This window comes from Sminthopsis crassicaudata, chromosome 6 (genome assembly GCF_048593235.1).
Source record: "Sminthopsis crassicaudata isolate SCR6 chromosome 6, ASM4859323v1, whole genome shotgun sequence".
Taxonomy (NCBI): domain Eukaryota; kingdom Metazoa; phylum Chordata; class Mammalia; order Dasyuromorphia; family Dasyuridae; genus Sminthopsis; species Sminthopsis crassicaudata.
In genome coordinates, this window is record NC_133622.1 from 188285791 (window position 1) to 188313682 (window position 27892).

The 27892-nt window shown below is 32.6% G+C and overlaps 1 protein-coding gene across 6 annotated transcripts in view; it reads left to right on the forward strand.

Annotated features, from left to right (window-relative positions):
• Positions 1-27892, forward strand: part of ZFYVE28 (zinc finger FYVE-type containing 28) — a 186373-nt gene that overhangs the window by 77643 nt on the left and 80838 nt on the right. For 5 of the 6 annotated variants that reach the window (XR_012483577.1, XR_012483578.1, XR_012483579.1 and 2 more), the window contains exons 7-8: positions 4362-4463; positions 19931-21268. Coding sequence is in view for 3 of the 6 variants with exons in the window: in XM_074276109.1 (XP_074132210.1) it covers positions 4362-4463; positions 19931-21268 (1440 nt within the window). In the remaining 3 variants the exon portion in view is untranslated. Of the gene's footprint in view, positions 1-4361; positions 4464-19930; positions 21269-27892 lie in introns of those variants that run through there. The other variant, XM_074276110.1, reaches the window with a different exon arrangement.

The following is a 27892-nucleotide window of genomic DNA, read 5'->3' on the forward strand; positions in this document are numbered from 1 at the left end:
ATTATATCATTATTATATCACAAATTTCTATTCTTTTGTTGCTCTTTCTATTTCCATCACCATAATCTTTGTGCATATTGTTTTCTTGGTTCTGCTTACTTGGTACTACTTACTCTGCATCATTTTATATAAATATATTTTTATATTAATCATAATCAACATTTCTATTGCACATTGATATTTTAAAGTGATTTTTCAAAGCTCTCTGATAATTTTGATTGCAGAGGGTGGCATTGCTGGTATGAACAACCTTAAAGGTGAATCCCAATCAAACAACCTTTGAATTTAGGTGAATGTTAGACAATTTTTAAGAGGTGAATTAAAACACATGATATACTTCTGTCTTATCAGTTGCATCATTGCAAAACCTCATTTTCTAAGAACCTTTTTTTTTTTTAAGCCAAGCCACTTTCTAATTAAAATATGAGAATTTCTCCCCCGCCTTTGTACTTCAATTTATAATAGTACATCCAAGGTATCCATAAAGGTTACAGCCTGGAGATATTGCTCTAAAAATGAGGTACACACATGGATCTCAATGTTTCTGCATACTCCACTCCACTGAGACACATGTGTACATGTTAAGTCACTAGGGAGACAATGCCACAGTGTCAAAAAAAACTCCTTTTCCCATTCCTGGTACCTCTACTCCAGGTCTCACAGAGAGGGTCATTTAGTAGGTAGCTCCTAGGCAACTACCCTTCAAGAGAAGAAGAAAGTGGGTTGACATCCTACTAAATTATCATAGTATAAAGTCTGTAAATACTGGAGTTTAAGCTTTTCAAGTCTGAATTTTGGCCACCCGGGAACATATTTCCTAACTTGCAATGTTTTTCTTTTATTCATCATCTGGTATTATCTTTCATGTCCTTTTTTTGTCAAAGCAATTTAACACTGTTAAGTAGGATTTACCAACTTTAAGGTATGAATGGAGTCTAAATTTTAAAGAAGAGGCAAGGGATAAAGATGGTTATAAAAGAATATCAAATAAGAAATGTCGGGTTTGCAGGTGAACAAGGTCATATGCTGAAGATGATGGTACAATTTATGATGTTTAGATGAGGACAAAGTACTCAAACTTAGAAGTCAAAGGAAGAAGAGAGATGTTCATATAAATTGCTTTGAAAGACTTCAGCAATTACTTTATTTGATGACGAGACTACTGAGAAGAGAATCTATGAAAATATAAATTACACAAGACTATAATTAACATTCTCAGTCATGCAGAAAATAATTTTTATTGGAGATGCCCTATAAATGGCTCTTAGTACAGTTTTCTAACCTTTGGAAATATCTTTGGAATTCTTCCAGTATCCAGGTTAATGAAAGCAAGTAGCATGTAATCTCTTGAAAGTTCACTGTTTCATTTTTATTTCCACAATACCCACTTATGTCTAGACAGGTGAGCTGAATTATGGGGTCACATACTTGAATTTACTCACGCAGCAGCTTGAGGCTGTTAATAGGGAAACTTGTCAAAGCAATAATTCAAACTGTTGCATATTGGAAAATTATTTGACATGACAGATGCATTGTCATAAAGTTTCTTCTTTCTTTATCGGGGGTACTCTTTGGACCTCCAATAAAATCTAAAAATTAGATGGAAGAAGAGAAAGAAACTAGAGATAAAATGAAGGACAATGAATAATGGGAGTCTGGGACTTTTTGACTAATCCCCCTGTGGACCACAACAAGAGATCACTGCTCTGTCATTTGGCTCTTTTGTTCCAAGCTCACTTGGATTTCTGATTCTTGGGCAACAGATACTGACTGACTGCTGCTTCAGTATGGCTCAGAGGCATCTTTCAGTTACCTTCTTGATCCCAATACAAGGAATCACATGCATGACATGTGCTACTGGTATTTCTTTGAATAATGGGAATTTCCTGGTCCTTGGAAAATGTTTTGGAATTGTAATCAAAATGACTTAGGTTCAAGTCTTATCCCCAGTCCTTCCAACTATGTGACTCTGGACAAGCCACTTAGAATTCCAGTGCCTCATTTTCTATATGATAGTAATCATATTACCTTCCTAAAAGACGACTATGAAGAAAATGTTATACTATTTTATATCCACATAGATATTTGATATAGCTATAGATAGTAGTTATATTGTTATTTTGACCATGACTTGTTAAGGTTGCCATGTTTTGTTTGTTTTGTTTTTCTAAAAATTGTCCTAAAAAAATTGTCCAATTTGCTGATGTAGTTAAATAATTGCATCTAATCTCATGTCAATCATTTATTAACTATGTAAACATAGGCAAATCATTCAGCTTATCTGAGCCTCAGCTCTGTCATCTTTAAAATGGGGATAATAATAGTACCTACTTCTTAAGGTTGCCTGGAGGATTAAATTAAATAAGAATGTATTTAAACTACATTGCAGATTTTATTGAGCTTTTCAGATTCATTTGCCATTAGAATGGCTAACTGTGGAATTCTAATTTTTTCAGTAGATTTTCTTAAAGTCCAGGCTTTGTGCTGTTTATTCATTCCCTCTCCCTTCTTTTTTATATTACCGACTCTAAGATAATGTAGTTACTTTCTCCCAAGAGTTTTCCCATTAATACATCTCCAGATAATTTTTCCTACATTGGTCAGGATTTTCAAGAGTGTTTTTCTTGTTGCTTTCTTTATCAAGTGGAAGATGAAATTGTCATCAATCCTCTTTCTCTTTCTTCTCTCTTTTTTTTCTTTCTGTGAGAATACCTTATTTTTACCCATGAAACTAAAGCTTCAGTCTTGACAGATTATCTCTTAGTCACTGTAATAATAAGGCTCAGTATTAAATAGATATTTTATACGACATACCAAAAAGAAATGGGAAGAACTCCAATGTTATTAAATTTATCCTTCATTAAAATTTTATCTTTCTTTGACTAGATCAGCAACTCATGCCCCTATCTTTAAATTTGTTCTTTAAATTTGTTTTGATTCAAATTTAAATCACAGTAAAGATTGCCAGCAATTGAATCTTTTAAATTACACAGTAAGTTGAGCACAGTTACAATTTGGGTTACAATCTACACAGCAGAAGTCAAGATGTGTGATGTTTCTCTTCAGCCAGATATCACAGATGCATAATCTCACATTAGGGGGTTGATTAACACCAAATATGAAATAGTCAATTCTCTTTTATTTTCAAACTCTTTTTTCTTCAAATGAGCCATTACCTTTGTAAAGAAAATAGTCATAATGTAGTCAGCAATATCTCTCTCACTCCTGTTATATGGAGGAAACCACATAACTACTTTGCTAAAGTAGAAGGTAAGGTCCTTCTGTTCACAGAATTGACAGTTAAATGGAAATAAAAGAAACACCAATACTAGAATAAAAGCCTCTATGCTACCCAGTGCATCTGTGCAGCAATAAATATATGAGATATTTTTTACTGAACAACGACCATGACCCTTTTCTGCTAGATTTACTATTTACCAGAAAGTAGGAGAGGTTTCTTTGTTATTAAAATGGGGAAATTGTAATATATTGCCAATTTGTTTGAAAGAAAGAAATAATCATATATGAGAATAGTTCTATAATCTGTTTTTCTACATGCCTCCTGAAATCTCTGAGAATAGATATGACCAGTCTGGAGGTACTCTCCATCATGATTACTTCTGCCCTTTTTTCCCCCTCTTTGAAGGTTTATGACCTAAGTAAATTTAATGGCTAATTTTGTCTTTTTTTTTTCAAAAAGTAGGTAATTTAAATGAAATATTATAATATTTTTCATATATGATCATTTTAATTCTCATTCACATATATTTGTATATTTAATGTTTATTTTTGCTGAAAGCTACTAACTTTATAATAATTATAAGTAGTTGAAAAATTCTGATAAATAGGCAGTTTAGTATAGTGAAAAGACCATAAAATCTGGATTTAGAAGACCTTAACTACACTCCACTTTACATTACATCTCCTCTAATTAGTTGGGAAACCTTGGACAAGTCATGTAATCTCTCCAGGCCTCAGTTTCTTCATCTTTAAGATGAGCATAATAATACCTACTTTGACAGTGTCAGAGTTGCTTTAAAAATTTTTTTTTTAATCTTAAAGTTTTAAATGTGAGCTGTTATTACTCTTTCAAAAATTTTTAAGGAACTTGTGATACATTCTTCAGCATTTTGGTTTTAATATATTCTCATTTTGGTTAAAGGACTGATCATTTTCTTTGCTTTAATTGAAAGTCAGTAATGAAATCAGCATTAAAAAATGAAAAAATAACCAATAGCAAAGAAAGTTCACAAGGATATAAATTCATATAAGCAATTTGAATATTATTTTAGATGTTTATCGTGTATATTTTATTTATTCAGTATTCATATAAAATAGGAACTTTTGTATCTTGAATACAGTGGGCTTGTAGTTTACTCTGAAGGACCTTTGAACCTGGACCGTAAGGCAGAAGATATGTCTGAGCTGTTTAGACCCTTCCACACTTTGCTAAGAAAAATAAGGCAAGTAGTAACTGACTCCTCTTTCCTCAAGTTATAATTTTTTCTCCTGAAGTGAGAATGTGTGAAATGACAGAATAAATCAAAGAGAGAACAAAAATGGCTTATGCTTGCAATTTCTTCATCATTTCTTTTTCCTTTTTTCTTCACATATGCCATTTTGTGAACCCAGCTGTTATTTCCAACTGTCTGTCTTAACTTTGGCATTTTGAAATTTTCTTTCATGGTGTTATTAGCATTTTATTTGCTTTATATTTCTGTTTAAATATTAACTTGCATGATTATCCTAGTTTTTATAAAGGGAATAGAAATATTAGTTTCAGAAATAAATTTTCCTTTTTCTGTTAATTATATAATCATTTTATCACACTTTTAGATTTCAACTTATTCTTACATATTTTAATAACAAAAAAGAGAGATACATTATAACATTTTTGAAAATTATTGATTTCCTTAATGGCAGTGTTTACATATAGAGGGAAAAACATATCCTAATTTATCAAATATATGTTATTTTATATTTTTCCATAGCCCCAGAATGACTTCTATATTGTGTTGTGATTAAATAACTCTTAACTTACTTTCAGATCTTTGTTAATGACCTATATATATTTTTACATTGATCTATAATTAATAGTCAAGATATTTTTATTGGGTTTTAAGTTACTTCACCAGTGCTAAAATCAGTCACTTTTTTATATGTTGCTCAGTGACAATTTTGCATCATAGAAGCTGTAAGTAGCTTCTGTTCTGAGATTTACTATTGTTTATTTGATAGCTTTTATTTTACAAATGAATCTTCTTTATGTTAATATTTAATTGATCTCTCTTTTCCTTCTATTTCTAAGCTATTTCAAATGTTTTCTATCCATCATACCTAGAAGTAAACTATAATCATTCCTTGCATTTGATTTTCTGAGAAGTATTCAAATTGTATTAAAAAGGGGTCCACGAACCTCTTTCTTGCTTTAGAAATATATGATGGATTCTTTACTAGTAAAACTGAACTAGGTCATTTAATTATTTCATTGTTTAAAAGTTGTCAACTGAATTGTTTATTCTATAATTTTCTTATAGCCAGTGTTAAAATGGGTTGACTTTTGCTGTATTTTCCCTTTTAATTGTTGCTATACTGTTTTTTCTTAAGTTTAATTGTGGAATTATATTCTGAGTTATTTAAATTGCCTTAAACTTTCAGTTTTGCCTTGATGTTTTCAGTGATATAATTAGCAAGAAATTTTTGAGTCTTTTGTTACATTGTACCTTATTTCACTGTACAATTCCTGAATCTTTTCCTAAGTTTCCAGAACACTAAAATTGATAGTTTATTTTACTGTAAGCTTCTAACATTTAACTTGCTGGTACAATGCTTCTAGCACTATGTACATGTACAATTTAATAGGAACCATTTTATAGTGAAGGCCATATGCTGATAATGTCTAGTACAGTAGCAGCTTGACTAAAGAAACATTTATTTTGAAAAAGCTTTTTCTCTTCCAGAGCTTGTCTTATAATGACTTGGGGGTAATCTAAACACAGCCAGATTTCTTATCCTTCTGAGCTAGTAATGATCATTTCACCTCCTTACTTTTGTCTTTCATGGGGGGGGGGGAAACAACACCAAAATGAGCAAATGGGGTAAATGCAGTTGATTCAGAAGTAGCTTCTTGTACACAATGGAGAACACGATGAATTTTTTAGCCATAGAAACAGAACCTAATTATAAATAGTAATAATAGTAACAATGACAGTAACCATAGTTTCTCAGAGTTGGGAGGTAGTTTAAAGACCATCCTATACTTAAACAAGAACCTTCTCTTACAACATGCTTTCTTTTAAAAGTTTTCTTTTAACCTTTGGAGACAATTAATGAGGAGGAAACTCGTCGCTTACCAAGTCATTCCATTCAGTAGCTAAGTAACTCTGCCCTTGAAAAAAAGAAAAGTTGTTTATTCTCATTTCTTCTACCTCTCCCTTCACTCATTCTTCAAATGTTTGCAGTCTGGCTTCTAATGTCATTGCTCAGCTGAAGCACTCTCCTCAGTTATCATTGACCCCTCAAATTTGATGATACTTTCATTAATCTCATCATTTTTTGCTCTTGTGTCACATTTGAAATTGTACTTCTCCCATTCTTTTCTTATGATTCTACCTTTCTAATTGCTCTTTTTCAGTCTCCTTTCTCCTAATTATAGGTGTACCCAGATACATTTTCTTTTTTTTTTTTTTTTTTTTTTTTTTTTTGTTTTGTTTTGTTTTGTTTTGTTTCTGAGGCAATTGGGGTTAAGTGACTTGCCCAGGTCACACAGCTAGGAAGTGTCTGAGGTCAGATTTGAACTCAGGTCCTCCTGACTTCAGGGCTGGTGCTCTATCCACCGTGTCACTTAGCTGCCCCCCCCATATACTTTAAGTGACTTCATTAACTATCACAGGATCAATTATAATCTCTATAAAAATGATGCTCAGACTTGTATATCCAAGTCTAAATTTCCTTCAGAGCTCTGGTCCCCTATAACCTGATCCTATTGGACATTTTGAACTTAATGCCCTTCCCATAGGCAACTCAAACTTAGAATATCCAAAAAAGTACTTACTTTCTCTATCCCCACCAAAAACAAACAAACAAAAAAACCCCACTAAAAAACCTTAACCCTCTTTTTTTAAACTTTACTGTTTCGACCAAGGATTTCTTCATCCTTCCAGTCAAATAGACAAGGACTGAACCCGTGATGTCAAGGACTGAACCCGTGATGTCATTAGCATTAATAATTTACTTATACTTTTAATCATTTATGCACTTTTATTTTAAAGTTTTTAGTAAGAGCATTCTGTAGCTTGAGAAATTAACTTTCAAAAAATTAAGAATTTAAGAAGCAACTTTGGTATGGGTTTTAGTCAGAGGACTTTCATTTGCTTCCTCTGCAAACTTGGATGGAGTGTGCTTCTTTGGACTATAACTCTCTTCTAATTCCTAAATCCACAAAGAGGGAAGAATATCGGATAACTTTTTTTTTTCTCAAATCAAAGAAGCTTCTCTAATTTCTAAGATAGAGATTTTACTACTTGGACAGGTTTCTAGCCTTGTTTTCCCTTTTCTGCTTAACTTTGGGTTTCAGATTTTCTTTATCATGTCTTCTATCAAGCAAGGAACGTCCCACAAAACCTACTTTGTAGCTAAGCTATAATGCTAGCAACATCATCTTGCCAATTTTTCCCCCTAGGTCAGTCTCTGAAGCATCCTTCAGTAGCAATCTTTGACAAGCAGCTTCTAGTCCAATAATCCTTTTATACTGGGAGAGCTGTAGTAACAGTTTTACTGATAAGGAAATCTGTATTTGGAAAAGAAGTTTCCTATAAGGATAACCTACCAAAGAAATATTTAGGATGAAACAATAGGTGGATACAATTTCTTCATCTTTTATTTTGAGCTAGCCAGACTGCTGACGGTCTCTCTGTGGCTTTGAGACCTTAATAGATGACTTCACACCTATTTAAATCTTTGAACAGAGTTAGCAACTCAGTCTGGGATGGCAGCAAAGCCACCAAAGCCTGCGGTTGTAAAGAAAAGCTTTGCTGTGATCCTGAAAATAAGCTGACTTTTGGAGCAAGGTTTCAGGCAATTGGCCAGAAGTTCCCTGTATTCTCAGTTTCAGTTCAGCATCCCCCAAAACAAATTGCATTTTCCTCTGTTTAGAGCTTAGCATCTTACTGTGAAGAGATACCTCTTCCCCCCTATGTAGCTCAGCCTGGTAATTTTCCATTAAATTCATTTGAAAAGTTGCAGCATAAAGAAATATAAAAGTTTGGATCATAAAATACAATGAATATGTCCCATGCTGTCCTAGAAAATTATTCTGGAAATAACCATGTTCCTTCTTTTTCTTGAATATATTACTTAAACTCTCTGTTGTAACTTTCAATTTCCAATCCACCAATTCACCTCTAAGAAATCTTCTTAATTTTATCCTAAATTAATCTTTTCTTGACTTTTAATCATTTTGCACTTAAACTTTCAGTTTTTAATAAGGGCATCCTTTAGCTTAAACAATTAACTTTTTAAAATTATTAATTTAAGAAGCAACTTTAATGTGGTAAAAAGAACACTGGGGTTATAGTTAAAGGACTTTGAAGTCACTACCACTTTGAAACTGGTTATGGCACTTCTTCCTGGGCTTTGGTTTTAATCATTCATAAAATGAAGAGTTGTACTAAATTATATTTTGTTTTTTCTTTTTTTATTTTATTTTTATTTATTTATTTAAATTTTTTTGGTTTTTTCTTTTTTTTAAAAAAAATTATTTTATTTTATTTTTTGTTACATTTTGAGTTACAAGCTGTCTCCCTCTCTACTTTCTTCCCAACTCTACACTAGAAAAGATCAACATTTGATATAGATATTTTTGTGAAATAATATAATATATACTTCCATGGAGGTAGATAGCATCTGCTTTTGTAAATCCTTTGTGGTTGACTTGAATATTACTCAGAATAGCTTAGTCATGAACAATATCATTGTTACTATATCCAATGTTCTCTTGATTCCACTAGTTTCATTCTATTATTTCATGCAGGTCTTTCCATGTTTTTCTAAAATTAAGCTGCTTCATGTTTACCCTATATTGGATTACTTGCTGTCTAAGGGGAAGGACAGAATGGAGAAAAAATTAGAACACGAGATTTTACAAGGGTGAATGCTGAAAACTCTCTGCATGTATTTTGAAAATGAAAAGTTATTATCAAAATTTAAAAAAATAAAACAAATTTAAGCTGCTCATCATTGTTTATAGTACAGTAGTATTTCATAAATTTTATATTATTATAAATTCTCTGTTCTACAAATAAATAATGGTGATAATATTTATTGATATGTACTAGGTATAATTATAATTTGAAGGAAGGTATATCTGTCGAGGCCAGTAATGCCAAAGTTAGATAATCTCTTCTGACTGGATAATCTATTGTTATATCAGTGTTATACTCTCCAGTGAAGGTTGCAGTCCTTGTTCATATCTTCCTAAAAATCCTAAAAAACATCTAATATTCTGATGTCTTTCTTCTATATCTCTTTTTTTTATTATTAAAAAGTTTTAGTTGAAATAGCATTAACTATCAATATAAACAACTATATTTGTTTAATAACAATTTCTATTATTAATTTTAATGTGCACATGCATCATAAAAGTTTTTAGTATCTTCAAGTACCTTTTGAAATTCTTTATCCATTTATCTCATGATACTGCATTTGGAGATCTAATTGTCCAATAGTTATTCTTGATTTTTTCTTCATGACTGTCTCATATTTTCCCTAATAGCATAGCTCTCTGATTACATTTATTATCCTACTTCACCTTCCCACCAAATACTTCTCCATAGCCCTTCTAATGATTTCATCTATAATTTTTTATCATGTTATTCTGTGACTTGTAGCTATAAAGCATCATTCTCTTGTCTTTGCTAGTATTATGTTTAAAATTTTTTTCATTAATATTCATTAGGGAAATTGGTCTGTAGTTTTCTTTGTTTTATTCACCCTGGTTTAGGTACCAAAGGCATATTTGTATCATAGGATTTTGGTAAGACTCCTTCCTTGCCTATTTTTTCAAATACTTTATATGGTATTGAAATCAATTGTTTTTCAAAAGTTTGGTAGAATTCACTTGTAAAATCCATTGATGACTGTTCAGTTTCTTTTTCTAAAGTAGAATTATTTAGAGTAGAATCACCTCTTCTGGTGATGTGAACAATTTATATTTTTGTAAATATTCATCCATTTCACTGGGACTGAAATTATTAGCTTTTTGGCATATAATTAAGCAAAATACCTCTTAATTACTGCTTTGATTTCATCTTCACTGATGCAGTCACCCTTTTCATTTTTGATGCTGATAATTTCTTTGTTTTTCTTTTTAAAAAAATCAAAATAATTAATGGTTTGTCTGTTTTAATTTGCCACCCCCTCCAATAAAACTACTTCCCAATTTTATTTATTTGTTTGGTAGTATTTTTACTTTCAATTTTATTAATCTTTTCTTTGATTTTCAGAATTTCTATTTTGGTGTGTAATTGGGTATTTTTAATTTGCTTTTTTTCTAGTTGCATAATTAGTTTATTGAATTCCTTTCTCTTTTATTGATGTATATTAAAGATATAAATTTTCCCATAATTATTGCTTTGACTGCATTCCATAAATTTGATATTTTTGCTTCATTGTCATTATCTTTAATGAAATTATTGTTTCTGTGATTTGTTCCCTGACCTACTCATTCTTTAGGATTAGATTATTTAATGTAGAACTCATATCAGATTACTTGCCATCTTGGAGAGGGAGAACAGAAGCAAAGGAAGAAGAAAAAAATGGAAACAACAATCTTATGAAAGTAAATGTTTTAAACTATCTTCATATAATTGGAAGAAATAAAATATCACTAAGTTTAATAATAAATAAGTAAATGCAAAAGAATTAGATTATTTAATTTCCAATTAATTTTTTAAATCTATTCTTCCAAGGCCCTTCATTGAATGTAGAGGAGTATTTAATATTTTTACTTTTTTTCCTTTGTTTGTGAGAATTTTATGCCCCAATAATACCTGGTAATTTTTCTGAAGGTGCCATGCACATACACTTTATAATTCCATTCAATTTTCTCTTGATATTTATTATATCTAACTTTTAAAAAATCACATTTATCTCTAGCTTCTTATTTATTTTTATGGCAAGATTTATTTAATTTTGAGAATGGCAAATTGAGATCCCCCACTTACAAAGTTTTACTGTCTGTATCTTCCTATAATTTGACTAACTTTTCCTTTAGGAATTTGGATGCTATGCCATTTGTTGCATATATATTTAGTATTGGTATAATTTCCTTGTCTAGATATCATAGCGATATGTAGTTTCTCAAATTATTTTTTCATTAGGTTTATTTTAACTTTTGCTTTCTTTGAATCGTAATTGATACCCCTGACTTTAACTTTAGCTGAAGCATAATAGATTATGTATTCCCTTGCCCCTTATTTTAACTCTGTGTATATCTTTTTGTTTCAAGTATGTTTCTTGTAAACAACATTTTGTTAGATTCTGGTTTCTAATCCATTCTGCTGTCTGCTTTTGTTTAATGGGAAAGTTCATCCCATTCACCTTCATCATTTTTATTAAGTGTATATTTCTCTCCATCCCATTTCCTTTTATTTATCCTTGTCTTTTACTCTTGCCTCTCTTCAAAAGTTTATTTTTCTTCTGACTACTACCTCCCTTAATCTGCCCTCCCTCTTGTCACCCCCACCTTTCTTTTATTCTCTTTTCTTGTGAGGTAAAACATATTTTTATGCCCAGCTGCTTGTATCTGTACCTGTGTCTGCGTTTGCTCCCTCTTTGAGCCAGAGAGTGAAGTTCACATTGCCTGACTCCCCATTTTCTCTATAGTAAATACTCATTCTTATCTACTTCTCATATGTCAGATAATTTCTCTCATTTTTCCTCATCCTTCCCCATTTTCCCAGTGCATCCCTCTTTCTCATCCTTCTATTTTTGAGACCATCCCAACACTCATTGACTCATCCATATTTATGTAGATTACTTTTAACTGCCCTAGTTATAAAGTTCTTGGAGTTATGCATCATCTTATAAGAATTAAATGGCTTAATCTTGTTAATTCCTTTATGATTTCTCTTTTCATCTTTATCTTTTTATGCTTCTTTTTAGTATCATGTTTTAATGGCAGATTTCCTATTTATGGTTCTTTCATCAAAAATGCTTAAAAGTCTACTATTTCATTAAATGTTCATTTTTTTTTCCTTGAAGGATAGGTAATACTCCATTTTGCTGGCTAGATTTTTCTTGGTTGTTATCAAAGCTCCTTTGCCTTCTGGAATATCATGTTCTAAACTATCTTCTGTGATCCTGACTGTGGCTCCACAACATTTGAATGATTTTTTTTTTCTGACCGCTTTCAGTCTTTTTTCCCTTTACCTGGAAGCTATGAAATTTGCTATAATTTTCCTAGGAAATTTTCATTTTCATGATCTCTTTTAGAACATGATCAGTAGATTCTTTCAGTTTTTATTTTACCTGGTGGATCTAAGTTGTCAAGGCAGTTTTTCTTCCTAATTTCTTGAAATATGATGCCTATGTTTTTGTTTGTTTGTTTGTTTTTTAATCATGGCTTTCAAGTAGTCCAATAATGATTTTTGCTCAATCTGTTTTCTAATGAAATAATTAACATTTTCTTCTATTTTAAAATTTATTTTAACTTTTGTTTTATTGATTATTGATGTTTCCTTAGAGTCATTAGCTTTCACCTGACTAGTTCTAATTTTTAAGGAATTATTTTCTTCAATGAGGGTCTCTACTTTTTTTTTTCATTTGACCATTCTGCTTTTTTAGAAATTATTTTCTTCAGTATTTTTTGTGCTTCTTTTACAAACTGTCTCTAAATGATATTCCTGAATTGCTCTTATTTCTTTTCCTAACTTTTCCTTTACTAGTCTTATTTAATTTTTAAATCTTTTTTTTTTTTTTTTGCTCCATTTCTATCTTTCTTTAACTCTTGTAAGAATTTTTGTGGGGCTCGTGTCCAGTCTGCATTTTTTTTGGAGAGTCTATTTATAGGTTTTTATATAATTTTCTTCTTCTGACTTTGTGTCTTGAAATCTTATGTCATCTTAATAATTTTTTATAGTTAGTTTCTTTTGTTGTTGTTGTTCATTTTTTCTAGCCAATTTCTTGACTTAGAACTTTATGTTTGAATTGTACTATGTTCATCTCTGGGAGAAGGGAGGTGTGAGAATCATTGCTCTAATAAACATTAGGCTTTTTTGTCCTGTTTTCACAGCTTGTTCTTGGAGGGTCTGTAAGTTTTGGGTACTTTCAAGTGTGGTAAGAACTTTCCAGGTTTGGGTTCTAGTCCTAGGAACCTAGGAAAGGTTCTAAGCACTAATGTTCCTATTTCTGCTCTGAACCTCTCCCTTCTTCCTCTTCTTTGTCTCCCCTTCTCCTCCTTTCTTTGTTTCCCCTTCTCCCCCCCTCTCCCTCTCCTTTTGCCTTTCCTTCCTATCAACTTTATTCCCCTCCTGTCCTCTTCTTTCCCCTCTCCCCTAATTCTTCCCTCTCCCCTCTTCCCTCCTGGAATTCATACTTGAAACTAGGTAATGAGCAGTGGAGTTGCCAAGCAGTACCTGGTCCTAAACCTGGTGCCCATATGAGTGTCCCCTGTAATTTTTTTCTGACCAGTTGTCTAGTCCCCTTACTGTGGGCAGTGAGTTCTCCTAGAATTGCTGCTACCTCTGTTCCTACTATTGCTACCATAATCTCCAAGGTCCACAGCTGATATTGCTGCTGCACTGAGCTTGGGCCAGCCTCACCTTACTGTCATAGACTTCTTCTTCCAACCTCATAAATTCTCTTAAACTGAAAAAACTATCTCACCTCAACCTTTTGTTGGTTATAGCAGTCTAGATTTTGATTGGACACATTATTTTAAAGTTGTTTGCAGAGAAATGTTGGGAGAGATTGGCTGGAATGTTCCTTCTAACTTGCTATCTTGGCTCTTTCCCTACCATATTGTCCTTGAAGACTTATCTCTAATGATTTTCCATCCCAATTCAAAAACTAATGTCAGCATTTACTCTGTGTGACCCTATCATTTGGGGGACTTGCCCTTTTCTCTCATGCGTTTTTCTCTTGTTGAATTTGTATCTGTCCTATAAGCCCAGCTCAAATGTCATTGACTCCCTGAGGCTTCCTTTATTTCTCTAGGTGAATATCCTACATAGCATAATAAATGAAACACAAAGACTTGAGTTCAAAACCAGACTTGGGCACTTACTAGATGTATGACCTTGGACTTGTCATTTAAACTCTATTTGCCTCAGTTTCCTCATTTGTAAAATGTGGGTAGCAATAACACTTACCTCTCAGGACTGTTATCAGGATCAAATGAGATAATATTTATAAAACATTTAACACAGTCCCTGACACATAGGAGGTGTTATCCATCAACTGGGGAATGGCTGAACGAATTATAGTATATGAATGCAATGAAATAAATACCGTTGTGTTATAAGACAGGATGAAAGAAATGTTTTCAGATAAACATAGGAAGATTTGTATGAACTTAAACAAAGTGAAGTGAGCAGAAATAAAACAATATATAATAATAACAATATTGTGAAAATAATCAACTTTGAAAAATTTAGTAATTCCATTCAAAACCATGACCAACCTCATTCTAAAGGACTCATGATGAAACCTGCTGCTGTTTGCCTTTAAATAATAAGTTGCTGGACTCTGCAGATGGACACACATTTATGACTGTACATATTGATAATGGGTTTTGTTTTTCTTGTTTTCTTAATGAATGGGAGAAAAGGAGAAGGGAGAGAGAGAAGTTGGAACTAAAAGTAAAATTGAATTTAAACAAAGAAGAAAAATAAAGAAATTGGGAGATTTAAATAATAATTTTACAAAGCACTGTGCAATGTCCCAAAGGCAATAGATTTCCCTTTCTCCTTTTTGGTCTGGGTTTAGCTTGTTTTCCATTTTCAATATCTGTCCATCCTGAAAGTCCTGATAGACAGCTTTGACAGCTAGGTGACATTATGGATACAGGGCTAGATCTAAAGTCAGAAAAAGCTGAATTCATATTTAGCATCATATACTTAGTAGTTTTGCTACCCTGGGCAAATCGCTTAATTTCTCTGATCCTTAATTGCTTCATCTTGAAAGTGGGTGAAAGAAAGCACCTACCTTCCAGGATTGTTGTGAGAATAAAATGAGATCATATTTATAAGGCTCTTCATAAACTCTAAAGCACTATGCACATGCATATAATAATTGTTATTATTTTCTATCCAACTCCATAGCATAATTTGGACAACAGCTATCTTTCAGCTTCTTGATGTTTCTTTAATAGAAGTACTTAGGCCAAATCTTTTAGTGATTTATAGATCTCATTTAGGAAGTTCTGGGTACCATCTATAAATAGGAACATAACAAGGACCTCACCATCTATAGAGAATCCCTCTAACTTTGATTCAGCATTATCTTCCATGCTGGTGACAAACATCTTTGACAAGCATATATTTTTATGTTTTAAGTTTTACATGCTATCAGTAATTAGTCATTGGACAAAATTACCTCTATTATGCCTTTTTTAAGAAATTATAAATTTTTACAAATGCATGAGAAACATCTAGCTGGAGGAGAGGCTTTCAGGCACTCTTTTGGTCTACTAATCTAAGTGCTTTTGACTTTTATAGTACAAAAAACAAGCACTTTAAGATGTTATATTTGCTGTACTCTTCTCTAATTTTGTGACCATGAAAATGTGGTCTACTATAAAACAATATTTTACAAAAGCCTACCTATTCCTTTTACATACTTTCATCAAGATTAATACACATAGATTTTGGCCAACATTTTTGTAGAAATGGTAAAGTGAATATTTGAGTAAGTAGTTACTAATATTCTCTCCTTCACTTTTTTTTTAATATGTGTATGATAGTGATGAGTGAGGTTTTTTCAAAACCTTTGGTATTCACCTTCCTTTAATGTATCTCAAAATGGAGTAATTACTAATACGGCTTTCCTCTAATATTTATTAACAATTTCTTAAGTCTAGATGATCAATAAAACAATAATTCAAGTCCTGATTTATAGGGAATAACTGGGATTAGAGCTGTCATCTATATATTCTTGGCTATAAACTAATCTTTAACCCACCTCAATTACAGAAAGAGATGGTTCTAATATTGATTTCATCGTTATTTACAAGTGTTCCACTTCCATGTTCATGATGTCTGAAGTTCTCTAATCTGAACACAATCTGTTGTTACTCCACCTCTCTCCATCTGACTTCACCATGACCTTCAATCTTTTCCACCATCAGTACTTTGCCAGGCCATAACTCTTGCCTGTACTATATTGAAACTCTACAAATTTATCTTTTATTATCTAAAGAATCAGATTATCAGCATTTTAGAAATTTTAGTGATCACTTTGGTGACAATTCTGAATGCAACACAGTAACAATAATGCTAGAAATGGAAATATGTTTAGAGCAGTTGCATATATTTAACCTATCTATATCAGATTGGTTGATGTTTTCAGGAGGGGGGAAGAGAGGGACAAAAATTTGAAACACAAGGATTTGCAAAGGTGAATGTTTAAAACTACCTTTGCATATATTTTGAAAAATAAAATGCTGTTAAAAATTTTAAAAAGTAAAAAAAAACACTAAAGGATTATTTCATTTTAGGAACATGATGACTAAATGAACAGGCATGAGAAAAAAAGTATATGGAAGATAGTGAGGAACTTAGATATGAAGTGTTATCTGTAAAGATAATTTATTTTGAATGGAAATTTCAGTAATGTAAAACCTGTTAAACAAGAAAGGACTAGATGTATTAGGTTTTTATTAAATGTGAGTAATTACAAAAATTAAAAATAATTTTTTTCAAATATGAGTAATTTCTATGACTCAGTCAATATGCTGCTAGCATATTTAGTTTATGCCATTTATTTTGGGGTCCTTTAATTTACAACTAAACTCTTGTCTCTGAAGAATTAAAAAGCAATGAATTCGTTTTCTAGGAAACCAAATGATTCCTTATAAGAGATAAAGTGTGCTTAGTTCATCCTTTAAAATATTATTGTGCCAATTTCATGAAACAGCATTGTATAGTAGAAAGGCAATGTGATGTAGATAGAGGAAAGGGTATTGAATTTGTGGTCAGAAATACTGGGTTCATATTTCCCTTCTGTTATTTACTACCTTTGTGACTTTGGATGGGTCACTGTACTTATTTCAACCTTAGTTTCTTTGTAAAATGAAATATTAGATTAGGTGGTCTCCAATGTTCTTTCTAAGTTTGGCATAATTATAGCATCCATGCATGAGGCTGCTGTGTCACCTTCCAGGATCAAAATGGCTTTGTTCTGGAGCACTTGCTAACTAGAAATAATGTAATCTGTAGAAATTTATGAAGTTCCTATCTATGTCTAGCACTGTATTAGGGCCTATGGAGAATACAGAAACAATGGTGCATGGATTCTACTCATAAGAAACAAATTTTGGAGGCAAAAAGACGTAGGCATAAAATTTATAACAATTAAGAGCTATCCTTTGGGCCACCACTTAGTAAGATAAAATCTAAGCTATTTCCATTCCCACAGGGGTTTCAGAATTGTATCAGCTTACCTCTTTCCTGTTTAAAAGACAAAAAGAAAGAAATACTGGTAGGTTATTTCTCCCATGAAGCCTATCCTAGCTAGAAGTGATCTTTCTCATAACGCTTTACACTTTGTGTAATTTGTTAGGCAGTTCTTTGTCATTATTATTAATTTTTTTCCTGAGGCAATTGGGGTTAAGTGACTGGTTCAGGGTCACACAGCTGGAAAGTGTTAAGTGTCTGAGGCCAGATTTAAACTCTGGTCCTCCTGACTTCAGGGCTGGTGCTCTATCCACTGCGCCACCTAGCTGCCCCAGGTAGCTTTGTGTACATTTATATTTTTGTTTACCAGATTATAAATTTTAGAATGCAGGAATTTTGATTTCTTCATTATTGTTGTACTACTACAAGGTGTTGGGTTGTATATAGTAGGTATTAAATCATCTTCATACAGGTCTACGCTCAGGAGTATTTAGCCACAAGTCAGTCAGATAGACGCTATGATCTATTGCTTCTTTGCATTTTTTTTTTTCCAGCTTTCCCCAGTACTGATTTATCTCATCTTTCTGTTAAATGTGCCATTAATGCATGAGAGTTCTGATTTTCAAAGATTATTACAAAATTTCACTTGTTATTAATTTGCCTATTTATGTAAAATCCATAATTACTGAATATGGGGACTCATATGAGGGAGCATCTCTAACTGTCACAGAGAAACAGGGCCCTTATAGTTTTGAAGTCATGCCTCCAGAAGCCCTATTGCTCTAGTCTCACAGGGTATAAATAAGCCTTGTTGTTCAAGTTGTTTTTATGTTCTGTTTTTCTTTGGCTACATTATGTATATATCTCTGACATGTCATCATATAAATTTGCCTAGTTCCTTTAGACTGTTCATCCATAATTTTACATTTTAGTATCATTCCTATTTAATATAAAAACAATTTTATTTTGTTATTATAATTACTGTTGACTCATCAATATAATATCAATTTTAGTTTACTTGATGTACACATTTCTATGTAACCCACAGTTACCACTTTTCACTAACTCATGCAAAGGAGCTAGATCTTTTGAGAAGCCTCACTAAAATAACCCATTTTTTGTTAAACTATATCATATATCATGATTACCCATTTATCAACTTTTAGTTTTCTACAACTCTACTTCAGAGTTCCTATGCATGCATTATTAGTAGTACAATTTAACAAAAAAGGGCTGACCTTCCTCTCAAATATTATAGTCAAGAGATTTATTAACCCAAGTGATTTCAAATTCAAATAGAAACAGAGATCACAGCAACATATATAAGGATTTCTGTGAGCCTCAGATTAACTTAGAAAATCATATATTAACATTTGTGTTTTATATTTTTGTTAAGTATTTCCCATTTACATTTCTGTCTGGTTTAAGTGTGCCTGGACTTTCATGGGCATATTGCTGTCTGGTTGCATGTTTTGACTCTTCTCGTTTAGATAACCTTAAACCTAAAATACATCTTAAGTGATGAAAATGTTAACTGTCCTTGACTCTTTCCTTCCTGATGAAATAATGCTCAGATGATAATTTCTAATTAATGGGAGAGAAAACCTAAAGACAGAATAAAGAATAGGGTACCGAAGAAATTGCCACATTGATCAATCATTTGCTTGTCAAGCTAATGCTTCTCAAAATCATTGCAGTACTGCCAAGTAATAGATCTACACAATATATTATGCATTTGTTACACCTCAGAATTTATTTAAGTTACCTAGTTTCAATATTCAGAATTCAGATCACTGCAGAGTAATTGTGGTTTAGAAAAATGAGTTAAATAAAATATTTTAATATACTCTTCCCTAAGACCTTGAAATGATTGTATTTCTCATTTTAATTCTTTAAATAGTAATGCTTATGCATCACAGTTAATTAGGATTTTTTGTATTGTTTCAAATAGAATATTTTGTTACAGGATAAATGCAGAAGTGATTAGTTACCTTCAAAAAGAAAGGGAAATGATTTAAAAAGCAATTCTACAAGCTAAATTTCAGATTTTTAAAAAATGGTATTGCCTTTTAATTTGAGAAAAATCTTTACAAGGGGTCATTTGAATTTTATGGGAAATATGTCCAAGTTAAATCAAATATTTAAGAAAAAATATAATATCTTTTGGGGAAAATTTTAATACTATGTACAGATTTTTTTTTAACTTCCCGATTTTCTCCTAGTAGTAGAAATTTGTTTTTAATTGTTTTTTTTTTAAGTAAAATGAGAGGAATTTTTCCCCAAAATTTAATTCTTAATTTTCCTTTTGAAATTTGCAGAGATTTACTGCAAACATTAACTGAAGAAGAACTACACACACTTGAACGGAACCTTTGCATATCCCAAGATATGGAATTCTCTGTCAGAACAGATCCAGAAGTGCCCTCTGTCATTGCACCCACTTTAGCTGCTACTTTTCCTCCTGAGCAGCTTTCTGTCACTGCAGAAAATTCTGAGGCTGAATTAGCCTGCTCAATGCAGTATGATGAACAGGAACTAGAACAGCTCAATCAGATGGTTCACAGGGTAGGAGATGAAATGTCCTCTCTCCTTTCTCCACCCAGTGTATGCCAGTCTCCAGCACACAGAGCTGGTCTAAGAAACAACTCGAGTACAGAGGCTTCACCAAGTAGGTCAAATCTTGAACATTTAAATGATGAAGAGGACAGAGTCTTCTTTATGGATGACCTTGATGGAGCAGGAGAATCCCTTGCGAGGGAAGAGTCAGCTAGTGAAACTTTGGTTTGGGTCAACAACACTTGTCAGGATCTGTTAAACGAAAGGGCCCCTCAGAATTTAGAGAATGGGGAAGCAAGAGATGGTTTACACACAAAAGAAATGGAAAGCGATTTGAGCAATAACAATAATATTGAAGATGGCAAAATGCAGAAAACTGGGCTCTCCATCCAGAATTCTTGCAGCTGTTTAGATACACAATTATACCTCAACGGCTGGGATGTGAATGCTGAAAATGCAGAAACAGCAGAAATGATAGCCCATAGGACTGGTGGAATGAAGATATCTGCTACTGTCATATTTAATCCTAAATCTCCTACTTCTTCCAGTTCACCTGTAATTACACCAGAAGTACCAAGTAATTGTGTTCCTGGACCCAACTCAAGAACTGATGAAGAAGAAAATGAATCCCACCAGCTCGGCATTGCTGCCACAAATTGTCTCATTAACTCCTGTGTGTGTTGTGGTAGCTGTGAGGATAACAGAGAGGATAACATAGAAAGCTTAAAGACTAAATGTGCTCCAGGAAAAGTTATAAAAAATGCCTCTTATAATCTAGTCAAGTCTAAAGAAAAAGATCACATAGATAAGTCGACTAATTCAGCATCCACTTCAGAGACACTAAAAACTGAAAGTGTCCCTGCAGAAAGAGACTGTGACCAGCAAGAACCTAAATACTCTCATTCCTCCAAGTGCCTGGCACAGAACTCAGGTTCACAAGTGGGAAGTGATAATGGATCACAAGTCGAAGGGGATGTGGCAGGTCAACAGAAACAGCATGAAAAAAGAAGACAACCAAGTGAGAAACAGTCAGAGACCAGAAAGCAAAGTAGAAGCAAAAGGACAAGCAAAGAAGGAGTAAAAGCAAGACCTAGTTCTAGGTAAGGTCAACTGTCAAATTTATCTTCTTTTGTGCTGAAAGGAGTGCTTTCTAAGATTTATGCATTTGCTATTTTCTGGCTTTGATTTAACATTCAGTGCATATATAGTATCTTAAACTAATAAACTATTTCAAATTGAAGGAATATTATTTTTAATTATATTATCAGATCTGCTATTGATACTATTAAATTAATTTTTAAATAGTATTTTAGTTTTTCCCCAATTACATGTCAAAACAATTTTTGGCATTTGTTTTTACAAAATATTGAGTTCTGAATTTTTCTCCCTTCCCCTCCTCCCTTCCTAAAATGTAGGCAATTTTACTTAGGTTATTGTTATTTGTCCTTCATTCTCAAAGAGGACCATGATATCAGAGAAGTGATGCCATAATATGCAAGTGAATTGTATTTAAATGAGGGAGGGCTGTGCAAGGGGATCTGTGCTATCATGTAAAACATATGTCTCTATTGGTCACAATTGTAAAAGAAGAAATAGATCAAAAGGAAAAAAATGAAAAAAATTAGATGAAAAAATATGCATCTGTCTGCATTCATTAGGAGTCCATCATATCTATATCTGGGTGTGAATTGCATTTTCTTTTTGTGAATCCTTTGTTGTTATCGTGGATCTTTGTGCTTCTGGGAAGAACTGAGTCATTCATAGTTGATCATCATACAGTGTTGCTGACATTTTGTACAGGGTTTTCCTGGCTCTGCTTATTTCATTTTACATCAGTTCATAGAAGTCTTTGCAAGTTTTTCTGATATCTGCCTGTTCATCATTTCTTACTGTGTGATGATATTCCATTACATTCACATACTACAGCTTGTTCAGCCATTCCCCAAATAATGTGCATTCCCTCATTTTCCAATATTTTACCACCATGAAAAGGGCTGTTATTAATACTTTGGCAATGTAGATCCTTTTCCCTTTTTTATAATTTCTTTGGGATACAGACCTACTAGCTGGTCAAAAAGTATACACGGGTTTTTATGTTTATTTTATTTTATTTCCCTTCCATCCCTAAGATTTTGTGTTTCGAATTTTTCTCCTTCCCCAATACAGTAAGCAATCTGATATAGATTAAATATTTGTAGTACTTTAAACATATTTCCATATTTGTCATATTACACAAGAAAAATCAGATCAAAAAGGGGAAAAAAAACCTGAGAAAGAAAAAACAAACAAGCAAAAATTGCTTTGAAAACTAGTCTTTACCACTTCGATATTATGAAACTAATAGTATTTGCATTGGAATGTAAGCTATTTAAGGGAAGGTAGTTTTCATTTTTGCCTTTATATCCTCAGCATCTTACACAATGCCTGACACATCATATACACCTTCCAAATGCTTATGGAATGGAAAGAATTCTCCAATAAGACCATAACATGTTTTATTTCCATTTGATATTAAAAGTACTTTGCAAATTATATGATTACTGTCCACATTACAGTCTTATATTAATATTTTACAATATTTGCACTGGCAGGTTATATTGTATATTTGATCCTAGGAAGGAATGCTAGAAATTTGCCTTTAGAGTAATCATGTTTCAATATTTATTTTTATTACCTATTTTAAAAAGATCTAAACTTTCAGTTGATTACCAAATGTACTGCTAATAATAATTTTATTAACTATTCTGATAGGATCAATACATTTTTTGATGTAACTTAACCTAGGATTAATTATACTAGCTATGATATACACAATTTGCATTTAGCTGCTCTTCAGTCTTTTCATTTACATTATTTTAATTGAGTATTTATTCTTCTATTTCTGTTTTCTTTACATTTCATTGAGAAAAGTCTTGCTTGGCTAGGATGTGAACACTATTAAGTGATGAGGTATAACCAAATGAGGAGGTCTAGCTAAAGGATACCTAAATAAAATTAGGATTAATTGAGGTCTAGTGGCAGGTTTGGGGTATGGGGAGTCAAATGAACTCCCCTGCAACCCCTTTGGATTTGGAGCAAGGATACAAAGTTAAATGAGGTCTAGTGGTGGCAAGAGTCCCCTGGAAAGGAATTTACAGGCCTGAAAACTTAGATTTATAAAAAAGGTTTATTGTAGGGTTTGGAAGTAAGGTTAAAGTCTGGTATTAATTAGAGGAAGAAATACACCAAAGGCGGTGGACAGAGAGTCTGATGCGGTGGACAGAGAGTCTGATGCATGGTACTTGCATGTTTCAACTCTCTGCCAAGAGATGATTCCAGCTTGGGTCTTTTATTTGCTTGAAGGGGCCTATGGGTGGAGCCTAGAACCCACCAGGTGGAGGTTGGGAAACCTGAGCAGATCATTAGAATGGGGGCTGGGTACAGCCCAAATTAGCTCAGATCCGGATCTCTCCCCTTGGAATACAAAAGGGTGGTTTTGACCAGATCTTGTAAATCAAAGGTCAGTCCCAAAGGAAGTTGGAGATCAGAAAAGGAATCTTAAAGGGGCTACCGCCCCCATCATTAAGTATGTGATAAGGCTTAATTGAGAGGGGGAATGTTTGCTAGGAAAATTTGAAGGGGGAGATATCACTTTATTACAATACAATATTAGGGTTTGTTAACCAGGATCAGTATCAGTTATTCAACAAACATTTATATGTGGCAGGTGTTTTGTTAGGCCTGAAAAAATACAGAGATTAAAAAAATGGAACACTTTCTGTTCTCAGGGAGTTTATATTCTATCAAATGAGATATATGCCTGTAATCTATTTATAAATCTGGGGATCATTTGCAGAGAGATAATAAAGCCATAGGAGCTGATGTAGAATGTATTCACACACACACACACACACATACACAGAGTATGGATTACAAACTAGCAGAGGAGAATGAGAAAGAGTAGGAAGAAAACCAAAAGAGAATAATATTGAGAAAAAACGCAGAGAGGAGTATCCAGGAGGAGAAGATGGTTAGTGGTATTTGAGAGAACTGTTTAAAAAGTTGAGGACTGAGGCAGGTAGGTAGCATAGTAGATAGAGTATTCACCCTGATATCAGAAGGACTGAAATTCAAATCTTCTCTCTGACACTTATTAGCTGTGTGACTGAGCAAGTCACTTAATCCCAGCTGATTTAAAAAAAAGAAAAAGAAAAAAAAAAGGTAAACACTAAGAAAAGATTATAAGATTTGGAAATTAAAACCATTACAAACTTTAGAAAAAGAAATGTTAGATTAGTAATGAGTTCAGTAGACAGATTGTAAACTATTGAATGAATGAAAATAAAGGAAGTAGAGACAATGAGAGTAGCAGGTGTAGTTTTTCTAAGAGTTTGAAAAGGGGAGGCAGGATAAAGGATGATACCTTGAGGCAATTATATAGTCTAATGAAATGTTTTCTTAAGAATAAAGGAAAATGGATTATTTAAAAACAATAGGGAACTAGTATTAGAAGATTAAAATATATATATATATATATATAGGAGGGAAAGAATAAACAAGGGGCTCCCCTTGTGCTGGAGAAAGTGGGAGGGGATAGTTTCTATTTGCATGGAGTCCATGCAAATATACTTGGCCTTGACAAAGGAAAAGGGCTAAATCACTATCAAATATGAGAGAAAAGGAAAATATAATAATAAGGGCTAATATAAAGTCTTTTGAGATTAGAAGAAGAGTGGACAAGGAAGCTCACATCCAGTGGTCTTAATTTTCTCACCAAAATGAGGGGCGAGGTCCATAGCTAAGAGATTTAGGAAAGGAAGAATAGAAGGCTTGAAGAGAAAAGTAGGACCAATCAGACCAATTTGCATAATAGCAAATTTAATATAATAATTATCTCTTACTGACAATGAGATAAGGCATGCAAGGAACTTTGAAAAATATCTTTTAAAAAAAACCTCACCACTGTTGGCAAACAATTGGAAATTAAAGGGATTCCCATCAATTGGGAAATGGCTGAACAAGTTGTCACACATGATTGTGATAGAAACTATTATGTTTTAAGAAATGATGAGCTGGATGCTTTCAGAAAAACCTGGAAACACTTATGTGAACTGATGCAAAATGAAATGAGCAGATCCAGGACAATAACACAATAACAGCAATGCTATATAATGATCAACTGTGAATGACTTAGCTATTCTTAGAATATAATGATTTAAGCCAATGAAAAATGCCTCTATTTCCACAGAAACCAATAGAACCTGAATGCAGATGAAAGCATACTTTTCTTTATTTTTTCTGCGTCTTTAGGGGGGCACAGAGAGTTGTGTTTTCTTTCACAACATGATTAATATGAAACTATGCACGTGTATAACCTATAGCAAATTGCTTGTCTTCTGGGGGAAGGTTGGGAGGAAGGGAATTTAAAATGCAGAATTTTAAAAAACAAATGTCAAAAAGCATTTGCACATGTGGTTGTGGAAAACACATTATTACATTAAAAAAGAAGCTCTAAACAAAATTAACAGTGGGATGAATAGAAATAATGAAAAGGACTTCACCTGTGATTCCATTATATGGAGCTCCAACAATATAACTTGTCATCTTCTCAATAACTTATAACTTGTCATCTTCTCAACAGCTTATAACTTTAGAGTATTGACTGGGACTAAGATGTTAAGATCATATAACTAGTTAATAATGTTTTTTTCACAGTTATAGGTTAGAATAACTTTTTTTTTTTAAAAGTTTTGAGTTTTGGATTCTGTTCCTTTGTCTCTTACCCCCTTCCTCTTTTTCTTTTCCCCTCCTGAGACAGGAGTCAGTTCACTGTGGTTTGTACATAAAAGAAATTTGAAAAACATGAATTAAATAAGAAGTAACTGTGATACTACTGAACATTCTTGATTGCAGTGACATTATAAGTTCCAAACTAAATTTCATAAGATCATTGATTCAGATCTGGAAAGAACCTTTGAGGTTATTTAATTTTATACCCTTACTTTTACAGATAGGTAAATTTAGACTTAGAGAAATGAAGGAATCTGATCAAAGTCACAGAGATAAAAGTCAGCGATTGGAGCTCAGTATTCTTTTTTTTTTTTTAATTTTATCTTGTAAAATTTTGAATTACAAATTTTCTTCTTTTCATCTCCTCTCTCATCTTTGAGAAGTCAGGCAATTAGGTTGTACATGTGCAGTCATGCAAAACATATTTCCATATTAGCCATGCCACCAAAAACACACACACACACACACACACACACACACACACACACAGACAAAAAAGGAAAGAAAGAAGAAAAAGAAAAAGAAAGAAAACAAGCTTCAGTCTGCTTTCAGATTTTATCATAAACTCTGGTATACCCTAAAAATCCAGCCTTATTGCTGACTGAATACATGTGCACCTCATAACTACTCACATCTAGTTACTCATTTTGATCTTCTAATGGAAAAGTTGTTATAATCTAAATTAAATAATTTTGCAGACTACAAAGATCTGAAATGATGCTCTTTGATTATAAAATTTTTAAATGGATAATATTTCAGTAAGTAATTGTAACATTAGCTGTTAATAGCCAAAATTGGTCATGAAGTATTAATGTTCACAGAACTATTAGTAAAGGGTATATGAAATAATCTGAAGATTTTATTAAAACATTTCTAAACTGTATGTGTGGATGACCTATTGAATGTAGGTCAGAACAGTCTTTGTTTAAGCAAATACCAAAGGTAGACTCCATTGATTTTTCCTTGGTCAGACTCAGTTCCTTACATACCATATGATTGACTTCTCTACTAGCATTTAGTACTACTAACTTATCCTAATCATCTTAAAACTCTCCTATACACTCTTTGTCAACATTATAGTATCCTCTTTCTATTCTTATTTCTCTTTTCACACTTTATTTTTCTAAAATAGTGAATTCTGAAAGAAGCTGATTTGCTATACGAGTTTGGTTTTTATCAGTTTCACGTATATATACACATTAGTGGGAAAACACTGTAGGATTCACAGTACACATGAATTGCCTCTTCTTTCTGCTCTCTTTACCCTTTTGTCAGAAGATGCAGTGGTTGTGAATTGTAATCAAGATCAATTTTCAAGAGCTTTTTGTACAATCAGCATAATGATAATGCATGATGTTTACATGAAACTTTTATTTCTAATGTATTCATAATCATTTGGTTAATTCATTCAGCAACCTTGAAAAGTTGGTTATTATTATTCCTGCTTTATAGATAATAGAATTTAAAAAGAAAGAGTACAAAGGAATAACTTTATCTTTATGGGGAAATATTTAACATTAGAAAATCCAGAACATTCATCAAGGTCTATTGAGTTCTGTTTTTTTACAAGGTTGTCTAGGATATCAGATTGTTTTACTACAGGTAATCTAGTAAGTTTATGAAAGCAATATTGTGTAATGGAAAGAGTACTAGACTGTCATTTGGAAGATGGGGGTTCAAAACTTAGCATTTCCACTTAGCAGTTAAGTGACTTTGGACAAGTCACAATCTCTTGAAGATCTGCTTCCTTAGCAATAAAATGTGAATACTAATATTAATGTTATCTTTTTGTAGGATTTTCCTAAGAAACTTTAAAATAAGCAGATTAAGTCACTGTACAAATATAAACAACTGTTATTGTCAGGGTCTCACAACTAGTACTCCCAAAAGAATATGAAGAATCTCAAAATTTGTGCTCAGATACACAGCAGCCATTTATCTTGTGATACAAAATC